This window comes from Prosopis cineraria, unplaced genomic scaffold (assembly GCF_029017545.1).
Source record: "Prosopis cineraria cultivar Desert tree isolate PC_DT_omini unplaced genomic scaffold, ASM2901754v1 PC7, whole genome shotgun sequence".
NCBI lineage: Eukaryota > Viridiplantae > Streptophyta > Magnoliopsida > Fabales > Fabaceae > Prosopis > Prosopis cineraria.
This window is the reverse complement of record NW_026555338.1, coordinates 37,714,644-37,733,510: the sequence shown is the minus strand read 5'-3', so window position 1 is coordinate 37,733,510 and position 18,867 is coordinate 37,714,644. Positions and strand designations below refer to the sequence as shown.

The following is an 18,867-nucleotide window of genomic DNA, read 5'->3' as shown; positions in this document are numbered from 1 at the left end:
TTGGATTAGTCGGTTTAATTAAGAACTAGCCCTACGTCTATTTAAAATCCATCCATCCAAAAACCGGTTGAACTGGTCAAACAGATAACAATTTTGGTTGAATTGATTCTGCTTTTTTTCATTTTTTAATTTTTTTAAAATTTTAATTCATATTTACAAACTATAATTTACACATATTTATGCCTAAAAAAATTGAGAAATGAAAAGTATGAACAAATATGCAAGGAATATGTATAAAACATGTATATATTTTAAAATTATAAATGATAAATCATGAAACTAAAATGATGAAATATTGATGGATATTATCTTTTTTATTTTACATTATTTTGATTGACATTTAAAAATTATTTTTTATTATCATATATAATTATTTCTTTTTATTTTAAGCATGTACTATTTAAAATATATCAATTTATTTATGATCGATTGAACCACAATTTAAAATATAATCTGATCATTGAATTATGAACTAGTATCTCAATCAATTCAATGAACGATTTGATTTCTTAACATTGTTGCAAACCAATTTGAATAGCAGGAGTGCATAATCTCAATTAAAACATGTTCAAAAGTCATCATGCATGTAACAACTTAATTGCGAGGGAGGGATGCGTACTTTGCTTTCAATATTTTAGGAGAAAAAAAATCTCTATTGTTAGATGTGGCAATGTTTTTTTTATATCTATCAAATGTGTTCATAAGTTGCTCGCTCCTTTACTGTATCAATCTTACTATGTTGCCTTTGGTAAATATAAATATTGTGTAAATCATCAATTCATTAATTCAATCTTATATTTATAGTATGCATTCAAAAGCTGCTCATTCATTTGCTTGGTCAACTTTACCCTGATACCCATGACAATTTAATGTGAAAGCCACTGTTTATTTCCATTATCTACTAATGATTGTATATTCAGCTTTGTATATTTAAAATACTTATTTTTAATTAACTCAAAATAAATATATTTTTTATAGATTATATATTTTATAATAAATTTTTATTATTAATATTAATAATAATATTATTAATATGTTAAAATTTTTATGTCTTATTTTAATTGAATAAAAATATATTAAATATATAAAATTAAGTATAAAAGTTTTGTCCCAAATATAAATAGAATGTAATCATAAATTCATTAATTTAATAGTTAATGATATTTTTACATTGCTTTTTTAAAATCTTGATTGTATTAATAATTCACATAGTCTCACTCAATTTCTATCACATCGAGTTTTTTTGGGTGCAATTGATTTCATGACCTTGTTTTAGTAAAAGGCCACAATGCACGAGGCTAGAGCATAATTTAACAAGTTGCATATTTTTAACCTTAAACAATATGGTTATTTTTTTACTTGTCCATGGTGGACAGGTATACCTAATTCATAAATTTTTGAACGAGATGTGTTTCTTTGTGTTAAAAAATAAAAACTACTGCAGCATTGAAAACTTAAAAGACTCCAAAATTTATTGATCAAACAATTTTTTTATAAAGTGAATTTAAAATCTTGAAAGATAATAAATAGAAACCTATTAATATTAATTAATTAACATAAGTTAACCAAAAATTTTGAAAATAAATTATGGAACGATGGTTAATATTTAGGGAGAATGGCATTGTTTTTTAAAGAGAATTTATTGTAATAAAAATTTATTAACTTTGCATTGAACATTATTATTTTATAAAAAACATATATTTGGTATTGTTAAGAGCTAAATCTTAATTTATATTTTTTTAATTTTTTTAAGATTAAAATTAAAATTAAAATTGAGATTTAATTTTTAATAATAACATACATGAACTTTCACAAGATAATATTTAATATAAAATTGATAATTTTTACCGCACTAAATTCTGTTTGAAACCGCCTTAGAGTCCGTTTAAATTTTAGTTGGGTATAATAGATTATAAAAATAATTAATTAAGTAGTAGATTTTAATCATAGTTGATTATGTTATAATGCAATCTATTTAGATACTATTTTTCTAAAATTAATTTTAAAAAAATTAAAAATATTTGGATAATTTAATTAGAATCAATTTTAGTTACATAAATTACTATATAATTTAATTCTTAAATATAAAAATTAATTTTTTAAGGATATAAAATTTGAATTTTATTAAGGAAAAAAAGAGAGAAGAGAGAAGAGTTTAATTTTATTTTTATTAAATTATGTGCTTTATTTATAATTTTTTTGTGGGCTTTCTTTTGTAATTTTTTTTTAATTTTTTTGATTAACTTTTGGCAAAAGCTAATTCCATCAGCTTACGGAAAACGCGTGTAACATGCGAGAATCAATTTTTGTCTTATTTTAGTGTGTGTTTGGATAGGAGAAAAAATCAATTTTCCCCCTCTAAAATCAATTTTTTAAGTAAATTAGCCAAACGGTCAGAAAAGGATGAAAATTGATTTTGACCCCATATGCGCGTTTCCCGTAAGCTACTACGATCAGCTTTTTGATAAACATTTGTCAAAAATATTGGAAAAAATTACAAAAACAGGCTCAAAAAAAATTAAAAAAAGCACATAATTTAATAAAAATAAAATTAAACTCTCTCTTTTTCTTTTTTTTCTCAATAAAATTTAAACTTTGTATATTTAAAAAATTAATATTTAATATTTAAAAATTAAATTAATTAATAATTAATTATAATTAAAATTTATTACTTAATTAATTATTTTTATAATTTATTATACTCAATTAAAATTTAAACGGATCTTTAATGTCATTCACCTCACGTGGCCATAGAGAACGCGATGGTCTCACACAACAATGAAGAGAGAGAGAGAGAGAGAGAGAGAAGGCCACGTGCAATCCATTATGTGACGAGAGATGGCTCTCGTTGTTGTGGCACTTCGGAGAGTGCATCGTTTGCGGTTTTGTAACTTGGAGCGCCTCCCTTCCATTTGCGATTAGAAGAAGCTCTGTTTATATTTGGGGTTTTTCTCTTCCTTTGTTCATCGTTCATCACGGCCTGCATCTTTTGGATCTGTTTGCCACCAAATTAGGGTTCATAGCCTTTACAGCCCTCTCTGGGATTCCTGTGTCCCTTCCCATCTCGAATCATCTGGTTTTATGTTCCCCTGACCTAAATTTGCCGCTTTGTCAAGGGTTCACACAACAGGGGAGCTCTCGCTTCCCCCGCTGCTAAATTTAGTTCTCTTCAATATTTTCTGTTGACATGTTTTGGAAGCTCGCTTCTTTATCTGCCTCCTCTCCTGTAAGTTTCTTCTGCTCTTATTGCGAGCTTCATTACCTTGCTAATTCACTGTGTGAGGTTGATTTTTAGTTAATTTAAAACGTAGTTTGATTTTGTCCCCCACCCCCCAAAGCACGTAAATTCAAGCATCAGTTAGTTATCCACTCCGAACGGCTTTGATCCCCCTATTTTAAATTTATATCAATCGTTATTCCACTGTGCTAACCATATTGTCATATTATCATTTCACGGATCGACCTTAACTGCCCTGGGTTTTCATGCGTTTTCTTATAAATTATAACTTCAGCTGTCGATGGATGTGCCCCACTTCCCTTTCTGCCCCACACGTTTTCTTTTCTTATCTTTCCTTTTTTTTTCTTTTTTGTTGAATCGACTTAGTTGTCTTACTATATTAGGAGGATCTCAATTAGAAGTCATTGAAGCTTCTCGGCAAATTACTGAATACTTTCCGTTGTTAACATCTTTTAAAGCACCTCAAAGCCAAGACAGCATTCATATTCTTCTAAGGTCCCCTTTTATTGGATATTCCGGTGGGCAAACTGTGCAATGTAAAACTCGCGAGATTTACTCCAATTGAATATACTCAATTTATCTTATATTTAATTTGAATTTGGAGGTTGTTTGTAACAACATGCTTTTACTTTTTAAAGTTACCATATTTCCTTAAACATCGCCTCACTGATACTGGAGAGTGAAATTTATTTCCTTAAACATCGTCTCACTGATACTGGAGAGTGAAATTTTCCAATTAAAGGTCTTTCTGTAAAAGACTAATATACAGACGGTGCCTTATTGATGGTAAAAGCTTCAACTGGCTTAAAGCTTAGAGTTTATCTACCTATTCACATGTCCTCTTTTTGTAATTCCGCAAGTACATTTTGTGTTTCTGGTACTTTACAGGTGGAGGCAATATTAGACCAGGAGAATTTCACTTTGGAAGAGCTTCTGGATGAAGAGGAAATAATTCAAGAATGCAAGGCCTTAAACAGTCGCCTCATTAACTTGTATGTTGTGAACAGTTTCTCGCACAAGCATGATTTACGTTTTCCATGCTCTGTTAATCTAAAATGAAATTGCATAATACACAAAATGGACACATGTTAATAAAAGACGATTCCATAAAAGGTTATGTTTTTTGCCCCTCTAGTCTGAGGGACAGAGCTCAGGTTGAGCAATTACTACGCTACATTGTTGAAGAACCACCAGAAGATGCTGAAAGCAACCGGGCCTTCAAGTATGCAATCTTCTAAACTGAAAATCGGTTGAATCTTGTATTTTGATGTTTCAAATTATATTTCTCCTCATTTTAATCTGATATTTGATTTTTGTCATTTAGGTTTCCTTTCATTTCCTGTGAGATTTTTACATGTGAAATTGATGTCATTTTGAAGACTTTGGTGGAGGAAGAAGAGGTTTATACTTCATTTGATTGATGATAAAATTTTTATAAGCTTGAAGTGGTGTAATAATGCTATATATGTAATGATTTTTTATTTCATTTCCTGTTACAGTTAATGCACTTACTATTCTCCTTCCTAGAGCCGAACCGTCCTCATAGCACCTTACGGGCTGGATACTTTAGCAAGGTAATCTTGATGGTGCTGGCAGTTGTTTGTGTGACAGTTTATCACCATAGCTTTTCTTAACTTATTAAGATAAAACTGCCTGATTGATGCGCTTTCTATGTCATATTCCAGGTTGTTGTTTGCCTCATGATTAGGAAGACTTTGCCTCTTATGAATTATGTTAAAGTAAGTAAATATGCATGCTTTTGTAGCAGGATTTGGTAATCTTATTTGATGTTTACTATTTTAAGGAGAGGACAAAAGCTCTGGGTAAAATATACATTACCTTCTTGGCACTTTACTGTGAAATAATCTTTAGTTGATATCAGATGACCAATTAAGCTGTCCGATATGCGGTCTTGTGAATTTATTTCTTGTTTACACTTCAGCATACTTTCTGCAGGCCCATCAGAATGTTGTTCAGCAACTGGTTGATTTGATAGGAATTACATCCATAATGGAGGTATGCTTTTCTTTGGTGGTAGTTATAGTAATGGTGTGGTCTTGTGAGGTTGTTAAATGGATTCTGAAATAAGTTCCGTATCCAGGTTTTGGTTCGATTAGTAGGTGCTGATGACCATGTGTATCCCAACTTTATAGATGTGATACAATGGTTGGTTGAGAGCAACCTGCTAGAGATGATTGTTGACAAATTATGCCCATCTGTAAGTGAAGATTCTCTCTAGATTTATATTCATCTAGCAGTCTAGCTAGGTTTGGTTTGTTTTCCGTATGTTGTCCTTGTTCTTGGTGCTTTCTTCTTTAGATATTATATGTCTTTGGGATTAACTTTCATAACTTTGGTCTGGTACATATTGTAATGTTTACTCTGTATAGCAGGAGACACATTTATTCTTTTGTCAGTAGATGATGAATGCTGAAATATTTAACTTATTTAAGCATGTGTTCCACACTTCCTATTGTTTATTAATAACAGGCATGTTCTCTGAGCTTATATGGAACTAAACTCTTGAACTTAGGGTTGTTCTACAAGCTAGAGACTGGCCATTTAATGAGCTTTGTCTGATAGACAAAGTGATATATAAAATAATAAAAACCATGTGTTATCTAGGTAGTGGTAGTTATTAAAGGGCAGTTAGGTTAGTCATTGTTTTGTTTGACTTTTTGCTCCTAAAGCCTACAAATACTAGGTTTCTCTTAATTATAATTAGGCTAATATCATAATAAAATGCATCATTTAGAAACCTCTTGATTCTCTCTCTTGATTTTCTCTCTATTCCTTCATTCTTTCCTGAATTCTCTTCCTCTTCTTCTCAAACTCTACCTTATATCTCTCTTCTATTCTACTTTTACTTTTTTCCTATTAGTGGTACCAGAGCACTCGTTCCTTGGCCACTTTTCTTTTCTTCTTTCTATCATCTGATGGCATATGGTGAAGACCTGTAACCAAACCCTACAAAAGATGGAAGAAAGACTGTACGAGATAGAACAAAGACTCACTAAACTTCACTCTGTTGACATGCTCAGTGACCAAGTTGTTGGTCTCTCATAACAGATTCAGTCTTTGATGTGTGAAAGGGACGACGAGTTTACTACCTATGGTTGTCGAAACAAAGAAGGCCAAAATGGGCATCAATGTTTTCGTGAAGAAGATCTGAGGCATAGAGAAGATTATCGACGGCCTACCTAGTTCACAAAAATGGACTTTCCCAAGTTTTCTTGGTCCGACATGTTGGGTTAGATCATGAGATGTGAGAGATACTTCGACCTTGATAACACAACTGAAAATGAGAAGGTTGAGATGGCGTCTATTTGTTTGGATGAAAAAGCTTGGTCATGGCACACGGCTATAGAGAAGAATTGGTTTGGTGTCACTTCAACCTAGGTGGAGTATGTCAAAGCCTTGAAGTAGTGATTCGGACCCACCCATGAGACATCGATGGGTGACTTGATGCGCCTACAGCAAAAAGGATCCTTAGTCGAGTACAATGAAGCCTTTGACACCATTGCTTGCAAACTGGATCTTTCACAAGAATACTTGGTTGAAGCTTACATGGAAGGTCTGATAGAGGACTATGCAAGTCTAGTTAGACTCTTTAAACCCAGAACTCTCCAAGAAGCTCACTCTTCGGTGCACGTGCAAGAGATTACCTTGCAAAGACAAGTAGACAAGTGAACAAGTGTAAAGAATGGCGTACACATGGCTGCACCTACTTCTGCATCATCGCAAGTGTCTTAGACTAATTGGACCTCCTATAAAGAATGGCATACACATGCTTTGCTTGGTGGTGGGACACCACAGAAAGGGAGGTCGACATTTGTGCCTTCAAAAACTTTCACTTCTTCTAAAAATAGTATTAATGCCCCTAAAATTCTTTCTGCAGAAGAAGCAGAACATAGGAGAAAAAAAATATTTGTTTCTATTGTCACGAAAAATTCTCTAGGGACCACAAATGTCCTTAAAGACAGAAGATGCAATTGCATTTTATTGCAATACAAGAGGACTCGGAAGAAGAATTGCCAAATGAGGAGTTAGAAGAAGCAGTCTGCAAGGAAGATGAAACTCCACTCATTTCTTTACATTCAATGGAAGGTGTGGAGGGTGCATCTTCAATGAGAGTGGTGGGACACAGTGGCAAGAAGCAGATACATATTTTGATAGATAATGGGAGTGCCCATGATTTCCTAGACCTGGAAACAATAGAGAAGCTTGGTTGGCAACCTGTTTGTACACCAGAATCATGGGTAGAGGTGGCTGGAGGAGAAAAACTCAAGATTCATGGCTTATGGAAGGGTTTTGAATGGAAAATGAAGGGATTAGAGTTTGTATTTGATTTCAGAATCCTTGACCTTAAGACTTATGACATGGTGGTGGGCTTAAATTGGCTAAAGAGTATCAAGAATGCTTTTTGGAATTATGAGACACTCATCATGTGTTTTTGGCATGGAGGTCAACTATGCAAATTACAAGCTAATTTGCCTAACTCGTGAAGAATGGTGCAACCAAAAAGAGTAGAAAGCAAGGGGGCAGAGATGAACAAAAGTTTCTACTACAGCTTATTAAATCAACAACTAAAGAAATGCAATGTTTTGCTGTAACAGGGGAACAGGATGGGCCACTTCCAGGGATCCAGCAAGTTTTGATAGAATTTGCTGATGTTTTTAATGAACCTAATGGGCTGCCACCTATGAGAGAAGGTCACAATCACCCTATAGTTCTTCAACAAGGGGCTGATCCTATTAGTTTAAAGCCATATTGGTATCCTTCAAGTCAAAAAGATGTGATTGAGAAGCAAGTGGGAGAACTTCTGCAATCGGGGATTATTCAAGTTCTCCTCCTTTTTCAGCTCCAATAATATTAGTTAAGAAGAAAGATGGTTTATGGCACATGTGTATAGATTATAGGGAGCTAAACAAAAGGACTATCAAAAATCAATACCCTATCCCTCTTGTGGAGGACTTATTTGATGAATTAAGTGCTGCACAATGGCTTACCAAGTTAGATTTAATAGCTGGATATCATCAAATTCGCATGGTACTTGGGGATGCTTACAAAACAGCATTTAAGATACATTCCAGGCACTATGAATGGTTGGTCATGCCTTTTGGCTTGACCAATGCCCCGGCCACATTTCAGGGAGCAATGAATTCTATTTTTAGGCCCTTTTTAAGACAGTTTGTTCTTGTTTTCTTTGATGATATCCTAATATATTCTTCTTCTCCTACAGATCATTTGGAGCATTTAGCAAAGGTGCTGGAAATCCTAAGAAAAAATCAATATTATGTCAAAAGGGGGCAGTGTACATTTGCAGCAACTATTGATGAATATTTGGGTCATATTTTAGGGAATGGGGCTGTTTCTACTGACCTTAAGAAGGTGACGGCAATACTTGAATGGCTAGAACCAGCCAATATCAAACAATTAAGAAGTTTTCTTGGCCTGACAGGATATTATAGATGTTTTATTCAGCACTACGGGGAGATTGCAAGGCCTCTCACCAATTTATTAAAGAAACAAGGATTTCTTTGTTCTGATATAGCAACAAAAGTTTTCACAAAATTAAAGGAAGTATTGGTTTCAGCTCCTGTACTTGCTTTACCAGACTTTAATAAAATTTTTATTATTGAAATAGATGCATGCAGTTTTGGGATTGGTGTTGTATTGATGCAAGAAGGCAGATTTGTTGCTTTCTACAGCAAGGCTTTGGCTCCTCAATGCTTGAAGTCGTCTATCTATGAAAAAGAATTGATGGCAAGTGGTTCAAGCAGTGGAATATTGGCACCGGTATTTAGAGAGAAAGAAGTTTGTTATCAAAACTGATCAACAAAGGTTGAAGTACTTATTGGGACGGAAGTTAAAAATTTCTTTTCAAATGTATTGGATAGCTAGGTTGATGGGTTATAAGTATGAAATTTGCTACAAAAAAGGGAAAGGAAAATGCTGTTGCTGATGCTTTATCAAGGTTGCATGGGCCTCAATTGTTACAAATGGCACTTGATACCACTTCTCTTGAATTGCTTTAGAAAATTAGGGAGAGTTGGGATGCTGATGCAGATTTGAAAGCTGTAATTTCTGAGTTGCAGCGAAAGGGAGGTGCTATTGGCAAGTATGTGTGGGATGAACAGTTGTTTAGACGAAAAGGGAAGCTAGTGGTTGGTGATGCTGCAGCTGTTAAGCAACAAATCCTTGAATGGTTGCATGCTAGTCCACAAGGAGGCTACTTCAGGGTGCATGCTACCTATCAAAAGGTTCGAGGGTTGTTTTGGTGGAAGGAAATGCATAAGGATATTCAAGATTTTGTAACATGTGATATGTGTGCTCGTTGCAAGTATGAGACAGCAGCTATCCTTGGTTTATTGCAACCATTACCCATTCCTAATAGAGTTTGGGAGAGCATAGCAATGGATTTTATTGAAAGGTTGCCTAAATCTAGGGGTAAAGAAGTAATATGGGTTATTGTGGATAGAATGAGCAACTATGCTCACTTTTTGGCTTTTTCTCATCCTTTTTCAGTAGCTACCTTGAGTCAACATTTTATCGATCATATTTACAAGCTACAGGGGGCTTCTAATGAGATCATTAGCAATAGGGATCCAATTTTTATCAGTAATTTATGGAAAGAATTTTTGAAAGTGATCAAGGTAGAGCAGAAGCTTACTTCATCCTACCATCCTCAAAGTGATGGACAATCTGAGGTGTTGAATCGTTGCATGGAAACATATCTTAGGTGTATGTGCTGGGAAACTCCTAAGGAGTGGAGTAAGTGGTTATCCTTGGCGGAATGGTGGTACAATACAACTTTCCACACTTCAACCAAGGGAACACCCTGAGAATTACTCTGGACAAAAACCAACAATATATGCTCCATATCTGCCTAAAGAAGCTGTGGTTGAAGCTGTAGATCGGAGTTTTACAGCAAGAGACTGTATGATAAATGTTTTGAAGTATCCTCTTAACAGAGCAGCAAACTGAATGAAACAAAGGGCTGATTTAAAGAAGTCTGATCGTGAATTTGAGGTTGGACAATAGGTTTTTCTCAAGTTGCACCCTTATAGACAGATTTCAGCAACCCCTAGGAGCATGCAGAAGTTGGCACCAAAGTATTTTGGGCCATATAGAGTGGTGAAAAAGATAGGGAATGTTGCATACAAGTTAGAACTTCCTCCCACCTCCAGAATTCACTCAACCTTCCATGTTTCGCTGTTGAAATTATGTCCAGATTCCTCTGTCAAACAGAGGAATCCCCCTGAAAATTGGCCAGAAGTTCTGGCTACCCTTGTTCCGGAAGTGATCTTGAACAAGAGAGTAGGAACACATAAGGGAGGGGTTATTACTGAAGTTTTGGTACAGTGGCAGGGTAAACCAGATGAGGAAGCAAGCTGGATGTCTTTGTTCAACTTTCAAAAACAGTTTCCAAATTTTCAAGTTCCAAACCCTTGAGGGCAAGGGCTGTTAAAGGGGGGGTATTGATATATAAAGTAATAAAAACCATGTGTTATCTAGGTAGTGGTAGTTATTAAAGGGCAGTTAGGTCATTTGTTGTTTTGTTTGACTTCTCTGCACCTAAAGCCTATATATAAATACTAGGTTTCTCTTAATTGTAATTAGGCTGATATCTTAATAAAATGCATCATTCACAAACCTCCAGGTTCTCTCTCTCTTGCTTTTTTCTCTGTTCCTTCATTCTCTTCCTCTTCTTCTCAAACTCTACCTTATATCTCTCTTCTATTCTGCTTCTTCTACTTTTTTCCTATCAGACAGCATAATCTGATAGGGATGTCTACTGATGCTGGCTGGTGTTGTTTTGATATCCCCTAATTGGTTCACATGAAAGACTTCTAGGAACAAAACAAGGTCCTGTAGTCTTCTAGAGAACATAGAAAAATAATCAGTTTATAATTCTCTGTCACAGTTTAATGGATCATCCAATTGGAGATGTGTATAGAAAGTTTATGTTTCAGAGGTAGATTCATTAAGCATATACAAATAGTATACTGCATCATTATCTTCTTCCTTGGGGAAGTAAGAAGATTAAGCAACCCATGGATATGGGCCAACCTACAACTATTGTTAACCAAGGAAAATGGAAAAAATCAGATGCCTATGGCCAGGAAAATGGGTGCTCTAGATAGGAAAAAAAATCTGTTTTGTAGTGTTTTTTTTTTTTGGTTGTAATCTATCTGGCAACTTTTCAATGAACCAGAGTCCTCCTGAAGTTCATGCTAACGCTGCTGAAACACTGTGTACAATAACTCAAAATGCTTCATCTGCTCTAGCAATTAAACTTTCAAGCCCAAGGTCTGTATTACAAGGCTTTATTGTCTATTGTTTAGTTATTTAATATCTACTGTATTAATTATTAAATTGTTGTCAACATACAGTTTTGTGGCAAGAATTTTGGATCATGCTTTGGAAGATTCACAATCAAAGTCTAGCCTCATTTGCTCTCTTTCCGTGTGTATTTCTTTGCTGGATTCCAAAAGATCTGCAAGTTTGTCTCCCCTTTTTTATTCTTTCCGTAGTCAGCACATGTATGAGGCTCCAGTTCCTGTTAACCCAGAGACTATTGGTGCAATGCTACAAAAACTTGGTAATATTTAATTCATGTTATTTGTATGTCATCCCAGTGTTGTTGAGCTTTTTTTGGCTCATGACTTCTTTTTAACTTGGTTGATTTCCTGATAAACTCATTTGAAATTATGCATCTTCTGATGTTTTTTTATCAGGAAATGTATAAATGTTTTGAATTTGTGTTTTCATTGTAATACATGACGTTTAGAATGATATTGAATAAAACTTGAGATTTGTTGTTATTCAGAGAAAGTTGTAAGGTTTTTCAGTTTAGTACAAGTTACAAGATGTATACTCCTTTTTTTTCCCCTTATCTATTTAAGAATATTGAGAAGAGGGTGAACTTTTGCATGGAGGAGGTATATAAGGAAGAAAGATACAGTTATACTTTACATGTGTTTCATGTCCTTGTGGATTTCGAAGTTTTTTTCCCTCTAAACTTAGTTTGGCATTGGTGTAAAATTAAGAAATTACTTTGTCTCTATTTGTTTTGTTTAAATTAAAACTAGCGGCGAGTTATGCTTTCTAACAGTTACTCCCTCCAGACCACAGATAAAGCATTTTCAAGAAACCTTATCTGGTTTAAAATATAAGATATTGGATAACTTTTATAATTGTTTTTCCAACCATACCCTTCATTTATTACTCTTTTTGAAAAAAAATCATGCATTGCAATTTTAATTACTATTATCAAGGCTGTTATATAAGGTATTTAAGGAGGTTATAAATGAAAAGATGTGGATATTTTTAAGAATTTAAAGTTTTAACTAACATTGTTCATAAATCATGAATTAGTTGACCATAATTTATATTGTGGTCTTGAAGGGAGTATGGGATTATGTGGATTTGCCTCTAGAAAATAGGTTGCTTATCCTGCGAGGTTCACCAATAAAAGGATTGCATGTGTTCAAGGTTCTAGTTTATTTTGTTAGTAGGTAAATCATGGGGAATTTATTTATCTATTTTGCCATCTGTTTTCTCTTGGGTTCTTGATTTTTTTTTTTTTTATGTGGGGGTGAAGGAAGGGGGGTTAGGTTGGTGGTGATGAATTTTGATTATTCTGTAATAGGAGATGTATGAAGCATACATGGCTACCATTTCTTCAGTGCAAGATCTCACTGTTTTCTCTGCAGGTGAATTGCTTATGCTTTTGCATGTATCATCCGATGAAAAGGTATTGCCAACAACATATGGAGAATTGAGGCCTCCACTCGGGAAGCATCGATTAAAGGTTAGAAGTTTAGATTTTATTGTAAATTTGTCATGCATGGCTGTCTTTGCTAAATCATTTGCAGTTTGATTCCCTTCCATGCATGTTGTAATTTAATCATTTCACATTCCCAATCAAGGACAGTCTAACAAGGTCTGAATGTATTTTCTGTTTTTGACTTTCCTACAATTTATTTCAGATAGTTGAGTTCATTGCTGTACTTTTGAAAGCTGGTAATGAATTGGCTGAAGTAGAATTAGTCAACTCAGGAATCATCCGACGGGTTATTGATCTTTTCTTTGAGTAAGTAACTAATGATATTTGGTTCGGTAAAGTTATCAATGCCTGACAATTCTTATTTTGTAGAAATTTCTGAACTTGTCTGATGATGTGGTTCTCACTTGTCTTATTATTATTATTTTTTTATCTAATACAGATATCCATTCAATAACTCATTGCACCATCATGTAGAAAGTATAATACTATCATGTTTGGAGAGCAAAACTGATGCTGTTGTTGATTATCTTCTTCAAGAGTGTGATATAGTTGGAAAAGTTCTCGGAGCAGATAAAAATCCTGTTCTTTATAGTGATGGTGACCAGGTAAGCAGATGATATCCAAATCAAAGTGATGGATGTGTTGTCTTATCTTGGCCATTTTGTGCCAACCTTGCATGCTGTTGGCCATTGAGTTACAATCAATAAACCTTTATTTAGGGATGCAAAGAACCATAATTGGCTTAAAAGATATTCAATAATATATATGAAACTAATCATCTTAATTTGCATCATATCACCTTTTTTCTAATGAAGACATATTTATGCTGGAGTGACATGATTGGATGTAACGCGTGATATTTTACATTTCAATTACCATACTTACAATCATAACCTCTTTTAACTGAAGTCTTGAGTGATCTTGCAGCCAACAGTAGCTGCTTCTGGCACACGGACACCACGGGCAGGAAACATTGGACATATCACTCGATTTGCCAACAAACTTGTTAACTTGGCTTATAATCAAAGCCGTATACAGGCCTTTCTTCAGGCTAGTAATAGATTCGTTAACTCTTGATGCAAGATCTAAAGGTCATGTTTTTTAGTTTTGTTGACAAGCAGCAATGGAAAATTTTCCACTTGTGTAAAGGTGTAGGATCCATAAAATATGACTATCAAATTTCATCTTTTGATTTAAAAATTGTGTGGCCTTAACATTTTGCTTTTCATATTGCCTCTAATGATCTTCCACTAAAGCCCATTTTCTTCTATACGAGGGATTCGAGAATTTTGGTTGTATGTCCTTGACTTTTTCAATGTTTAGAAAACTTGACTAGACCAGGGTTTGCAGATACTTGGTGAATGTATTACTCAAGGATTGATATAGGGCAAGCTTATTTAATAGACTTCAACTTGATTTCCTTTATTTTTGTGCAGAAAGACAGCGAGTGGAATGATTGGCAAGCTGCAGTTCTGCAAGAGCGTAATGTGGTTGAGAATGTCCATCGTTGGGATTGTGGGTGAGCTCTAGTCTTATTTGTTTGTCTTAAATGCTTTCCAAAAAGCATTACTGGCAAGGCTAAGATTAGTTTTTTTTTTTTTTAAAGTGTAGTATCTGTTTAATATTTTCTGTGGTTTTATAAATTTTATAAATTAAAGGTAGGCAAGACCCAATGCCCATGAATAAATAATGAAGATGAAAGTGAGATTTTCTCTAGTTTAAAGGATAGGGAATTCATCTACACGTAACCTAAAGTTGTGGTTGGTTATGTATTGATTTAGCATAAGAAAAACTATATTACATTAATGAGTATTATATGTAACTTTTCTCAGCATATTTTGGATATGGCTGTAATAGTTAATATTTAAGTGGCGCTTGTTTACTTATTATTTTTTATGACTTGGTGCAAATGTTCTTTAATTTGTGCCTTCTATTTGCTCTACATTCTCCCATTTAAGTTGCGAATCCTTTCTCAATTGGCACTATCTTTATTTCCGTTTTTGTGTGCAGACGCCCCTGTGCATTACATGATAGGATGAGGGATAGTGATGATGACCTTCATAATAGAGATTATGATGTTGCAGCATTAGCAGATAATTTGAGCCAAGCTTTTAAATACAAAATTTATGGAAATGAGGATAATGAAGAGGTGTGTAGTCCGCTGCCTCCTCTCCCCGTCTCTGTGCATGCATGTGCACATGCATTTGTGTGCATGTATGTTCGTTCTTGAATCCCCCCACTTTTTTTTTCAGATTTTCCTTCTGGGCTGGGCATTATTGATTGGTGGGTTCTATGAGCAGGAAAACCTATATTGTGGTTTAATACTTTGATTGTCTTGGTTTTAGGACCATGGAGGGCTTGATCGAGATGACGAGGTAATGGCTGTGATTATTGGTCACTAAAGTAATTTTCTTTAGCTGATCTTGCCATTTTTAGGGAAAACAAGAACCAGCTTGGCTAAAATAAAATGTCAGCCGACACAAATTTGTTGATAAATTTGCCATTGTAAGATTTGCTGATGCATCGATAAATTTATTGCATGTTATGCAGGATGTCTACTTTGATGATGATTCTGCTGAAGTAGTCATATCATCTCTGAGACTCGGTGATGATCAGGGAAGGTTAGTCCATATTAGTGCATGAATAGTTATTTATGTCGAGGAATTTGGTCTAGTCAAGGATTAATTGACCAGTACCATGTCTACTGTGTTGAGTACATATCTTTCCAGGTGCTTTGTCGTCCCCTTGTCATCCCTTCTTTCCTTGACCATTATTATGCTCTTACCAAGACAATTACAAAGAATAGTGGAGGGTGTAGTCACAAAATCTTTAGAAAGGGACATCCTTTGAAACTATTGCAGAAGAAGGAAATGCAGATTTTGATATGGACAACAGTATATTTATTGTTGAGTACATATCTTTCCAGATTTTGATATGTTCTTCCCAATCATTTTGCTGAATAACTCTTGGCAATGAAGCTTAGGACCTCTGTTTTGTTTCTCTATAAAAAAATCTTCATTTCGAGATGGAAATAAGAGGGCTTCTTGTATTGTTTATTTATTTATTTTTAATGCAGTGGTCTATTTACAAACTCCAACTGGCTTGCATTCCAAGATGACAGAAATGGTAATGCACCTGGGGGAACGTCACCATCTGACATGATGGATGAGATTAACTTGAAGGGACCTACAGATGGTGGTAACAACAGTTGTGATGATGAGGTAGTGGTAGGGGAGGAAGAGAAATTGGCAGAAAGCAGAAATATCACCAATGACTCCTCCAACTTGAGCACAAACTTCTTCAGTGGATTAAGTGATGGCAAATCCATGAATGGTGGCACTCTAAACGAAAGTGAGCAGGCAGGTGCTGCACATGATATGGGATTTTTCAGGTTTGAGGCATCTGAAAACAAGGACCTGTTTAGGGATAGGCCATTACCTGACTGGGTGGGATGGGCTGAACCATCAGATATGCAAGTTCCTGGTTCAAGCACAAACCCTTTCGTTGATCATGATGATTCCGACAGCGATCTATCCTTCAAATCTCAATTAGGCAGCCCCAATTCTTGTTCACCTTCATCCGCACCTGCAAATGGTATGCCAACTCCTAGAGACTCAAGTGAGTGGGAAGGGGACTTGAGTCAAAAATCGGCAGCAGTACCCTCCCTTTTTGAAGATGATGTTGAATTTGTTGGTGTGGAATTAGAAGGTACTGAGAAAGCTATGGAGCAGGCTCTCAAAGAAGGAATAGTCGGGGAAGCAGGACCATTGAAAAGAAACGTAGTCCCAAAAGTGCCAGAAAAGGATAACTCTGAAGAGGGCGGACGTGGAATGAAGGAATTCAACGACGCAAATTACTGGAGGGTTGATCAAGAGGTTGCTGTTCTGGAGTGAGATGGAATAGTGGTTAATCTTTTGCTTCTGTTGTATGAATAGTCGGACCGTGGCTAATGTACCCCGTTCTAGGCTCGCAAGGGCCCATGCAGCAAATTTATGTACAGTGTATTTTCGTTCCGATTAATGTGTCTCTATTCTTCCCGTTCGTTAGATATCAAGCTTTGTTCATTGTTTTTAGTTTTGCCTTGCTGTACGTGATTCATGGGTATCCCCCTCATTTATGGGAATTTATTTAGAGTTGTACTGGTTTCGCTTTCATCTTTGATTAAAGCACGAAGCTAGAGGGCTTCTGCGTTGATTATAAAGATGCTTTAATTGGAAGAATACAATGAGTGAATCCCATAAAATTCTTGAGTAATAACTATGTTTTATAAATAGAAAGTAGTGCCAGAATGACAATGGTGCGGGCTGTTCGCGTTTAAAAATTATTGACCCTCTCGTTTGGTGCGCATTGCATGCATCACCAAGAAGCCTTTATAAATTATTTTTATCAACTTTATTAATATCAATATAAAAAAAGTGTGAAGAATAAAAATGTATATAATTCCTAATATATCTTTATATAATAAATTTAAAAAGTGATATTATGTTTTTTTTTTTTTATGAAGAATAAATTTAAAAATATTTTTTAAATATTATCTAAAATGTCACATCATTAACTTAAAAATGGGATAAAATATACTTTTTAAAACATGGAGGGAGTACTAAAAACCTTTATTGTCTGTCTTGATGTCTATGACGCTACCTCATTTTTCAATGACGCCATAGCAAATTATGGACCAACTTGTATTAGTCTCATTTGATGAATCAACTTGTATTATTTGTTAGCGCAGCTTCTTATTGATCTTACAAGATGTTAATACTGATGATATGGGAGAGACGTAAGCAGCAGGGGAGGCAGGTAAGACTTAAGAGGGGAAGGAGAGCAAGAGTCAAATTCAAAAAGGCCCATCCATCAAAACGACGACTCAGTTGGAGCATTGCTTGCTTGCAGATGAATCTCTTGTTTTCATTTTAACGTTGGTCCCACTCAGCCCCACGTGTGAATTTTTCTTGGGACTCCTAAAAAGCGCTAAGATTTAGGTTGGTTTGGCAAATGGCAAGACCGTCTCTCTCCAACGTCTCGCGCAGACTCCCTCTTACAAGACCCCCTCATGCAACATAGCCCATCAAATATCACTACTTTAATTTGCAATTTCTTTCTTGGGAACACGTGAGAATTCCACAGCTATCCCCATCATGTTTCTGGATTCTCAGGTCCCAAGTGGGGTTGTTGGTTAATATTTTCTTACTGTTAAACTGATACCTACGCTGTTCTGCAATTTAATATTTATCGACTTTCATTATGATCACGGTTAAAGAAACAAAAATGTCCTAATACTTCATTCAAACCATATAAGAAATATAGCAACTGCCATTATTCTGCAACTACGAGGTTTCACTTTCTTCTATAATTGATCATGGTCTTCTTTGACGAAAGAGCTCCCTGCTGGGTATAATTTTCTGACAATAAAGAATAAAGGTTAAAGTACAATTTTACTTTTAAACTATTTATTGTAGTAATGTGCCTCTTAAACTAATTAAATTGCAGTAATGTTGCTCCCGCTGTTTAAAACACAAAGGCTTTGCTGTTTAAATGGTCCGAAAGTAAGAAGTTTGACTAGTCATTGCCATGTGGCATCCAATATGGATGAGTGGACTGAATGATGAAAGTTGAAATTGTCATTTGTTTGAGGATAAAATGCAGGACCCCTAACCCAAATACTCTAACCTGTCTAAAGTGGAAAGAATTTGAAAGATCACAAGAAGCTCAGATTGAAGGTATGGAGGATGATGAGTGAGAATCACCTGTGATTTCTAAATATTGCTCAGCAAAGAAGGTAAGTAGAGGTTGCTCACGTTGAGATATAAGTAATGAATCTTGAATTTCTAGGCTCATC

The 18,867-nt window shown here is 34.9% G+C and overlaps 1 protein-coding gene across 3 annotated transcripts; it reads left to right on the top strand.

Annotated features, from left to right (window-relative positions):
* Window positions 1-2,832: 2,832 nt before the first annotated feature.
* On the top strand, window positions 2,833-17,170 carry LOC129315834 (uncharacterized). Of its 3 annotated transcripts, none has more exons than XM_054959913.1 (19): window positions 2,833-3,226; window positions 4,127-4,230; window positions 4,374-4,460; window positions 4,563-4,638; window positions 4,738-4,812; window positions 4,924-4,977; window positions 5,195-5,254; window positions 5,340-5,456; window positions 11,457-11,551; window positions 11,635-11,843; window positions 12,958-13,055; window positions 13,234-13,337; window positions 13,471-13,636; window positions 13,959-14,081; window positions 14,468-14,550; window positions 15,042-15,180; window positions 15,377-15,406; window positions 15,582-15,652; window positions 16,108-17,170. In XM_054959913.1, exons 1-19 carry the CDS (start codon window positions 3,188-3,190, stop codon window positions 16,922-16,924), a joined length of 2,547 nt encoding a protein of 848 aa, XP_054815888.1. In that variant the 5' UTR covers window positions 2,833-3,187; the 3' UTR covers window positions 16,925-17,170. The 3 variants fall into 3 exon arrangements, with proteins under 3 accessions (XP_054815888.1, XP_054815889.1, XP_054815890.1); XM_054959914.1 differs by lacking the exon at window positions 2,833-3,226 and adding an exon at window positions 4,006-4,024; XM_054959915.1 differs by lacking the exon at window positions 2,833-3,226 and having other exon boundaries at window positions 4,146-4,230; window positions 4,352-4,460.
* The last annotated feature ends 1,697 nt before the right edge of the window (window positions 17,171-18,867 follow it).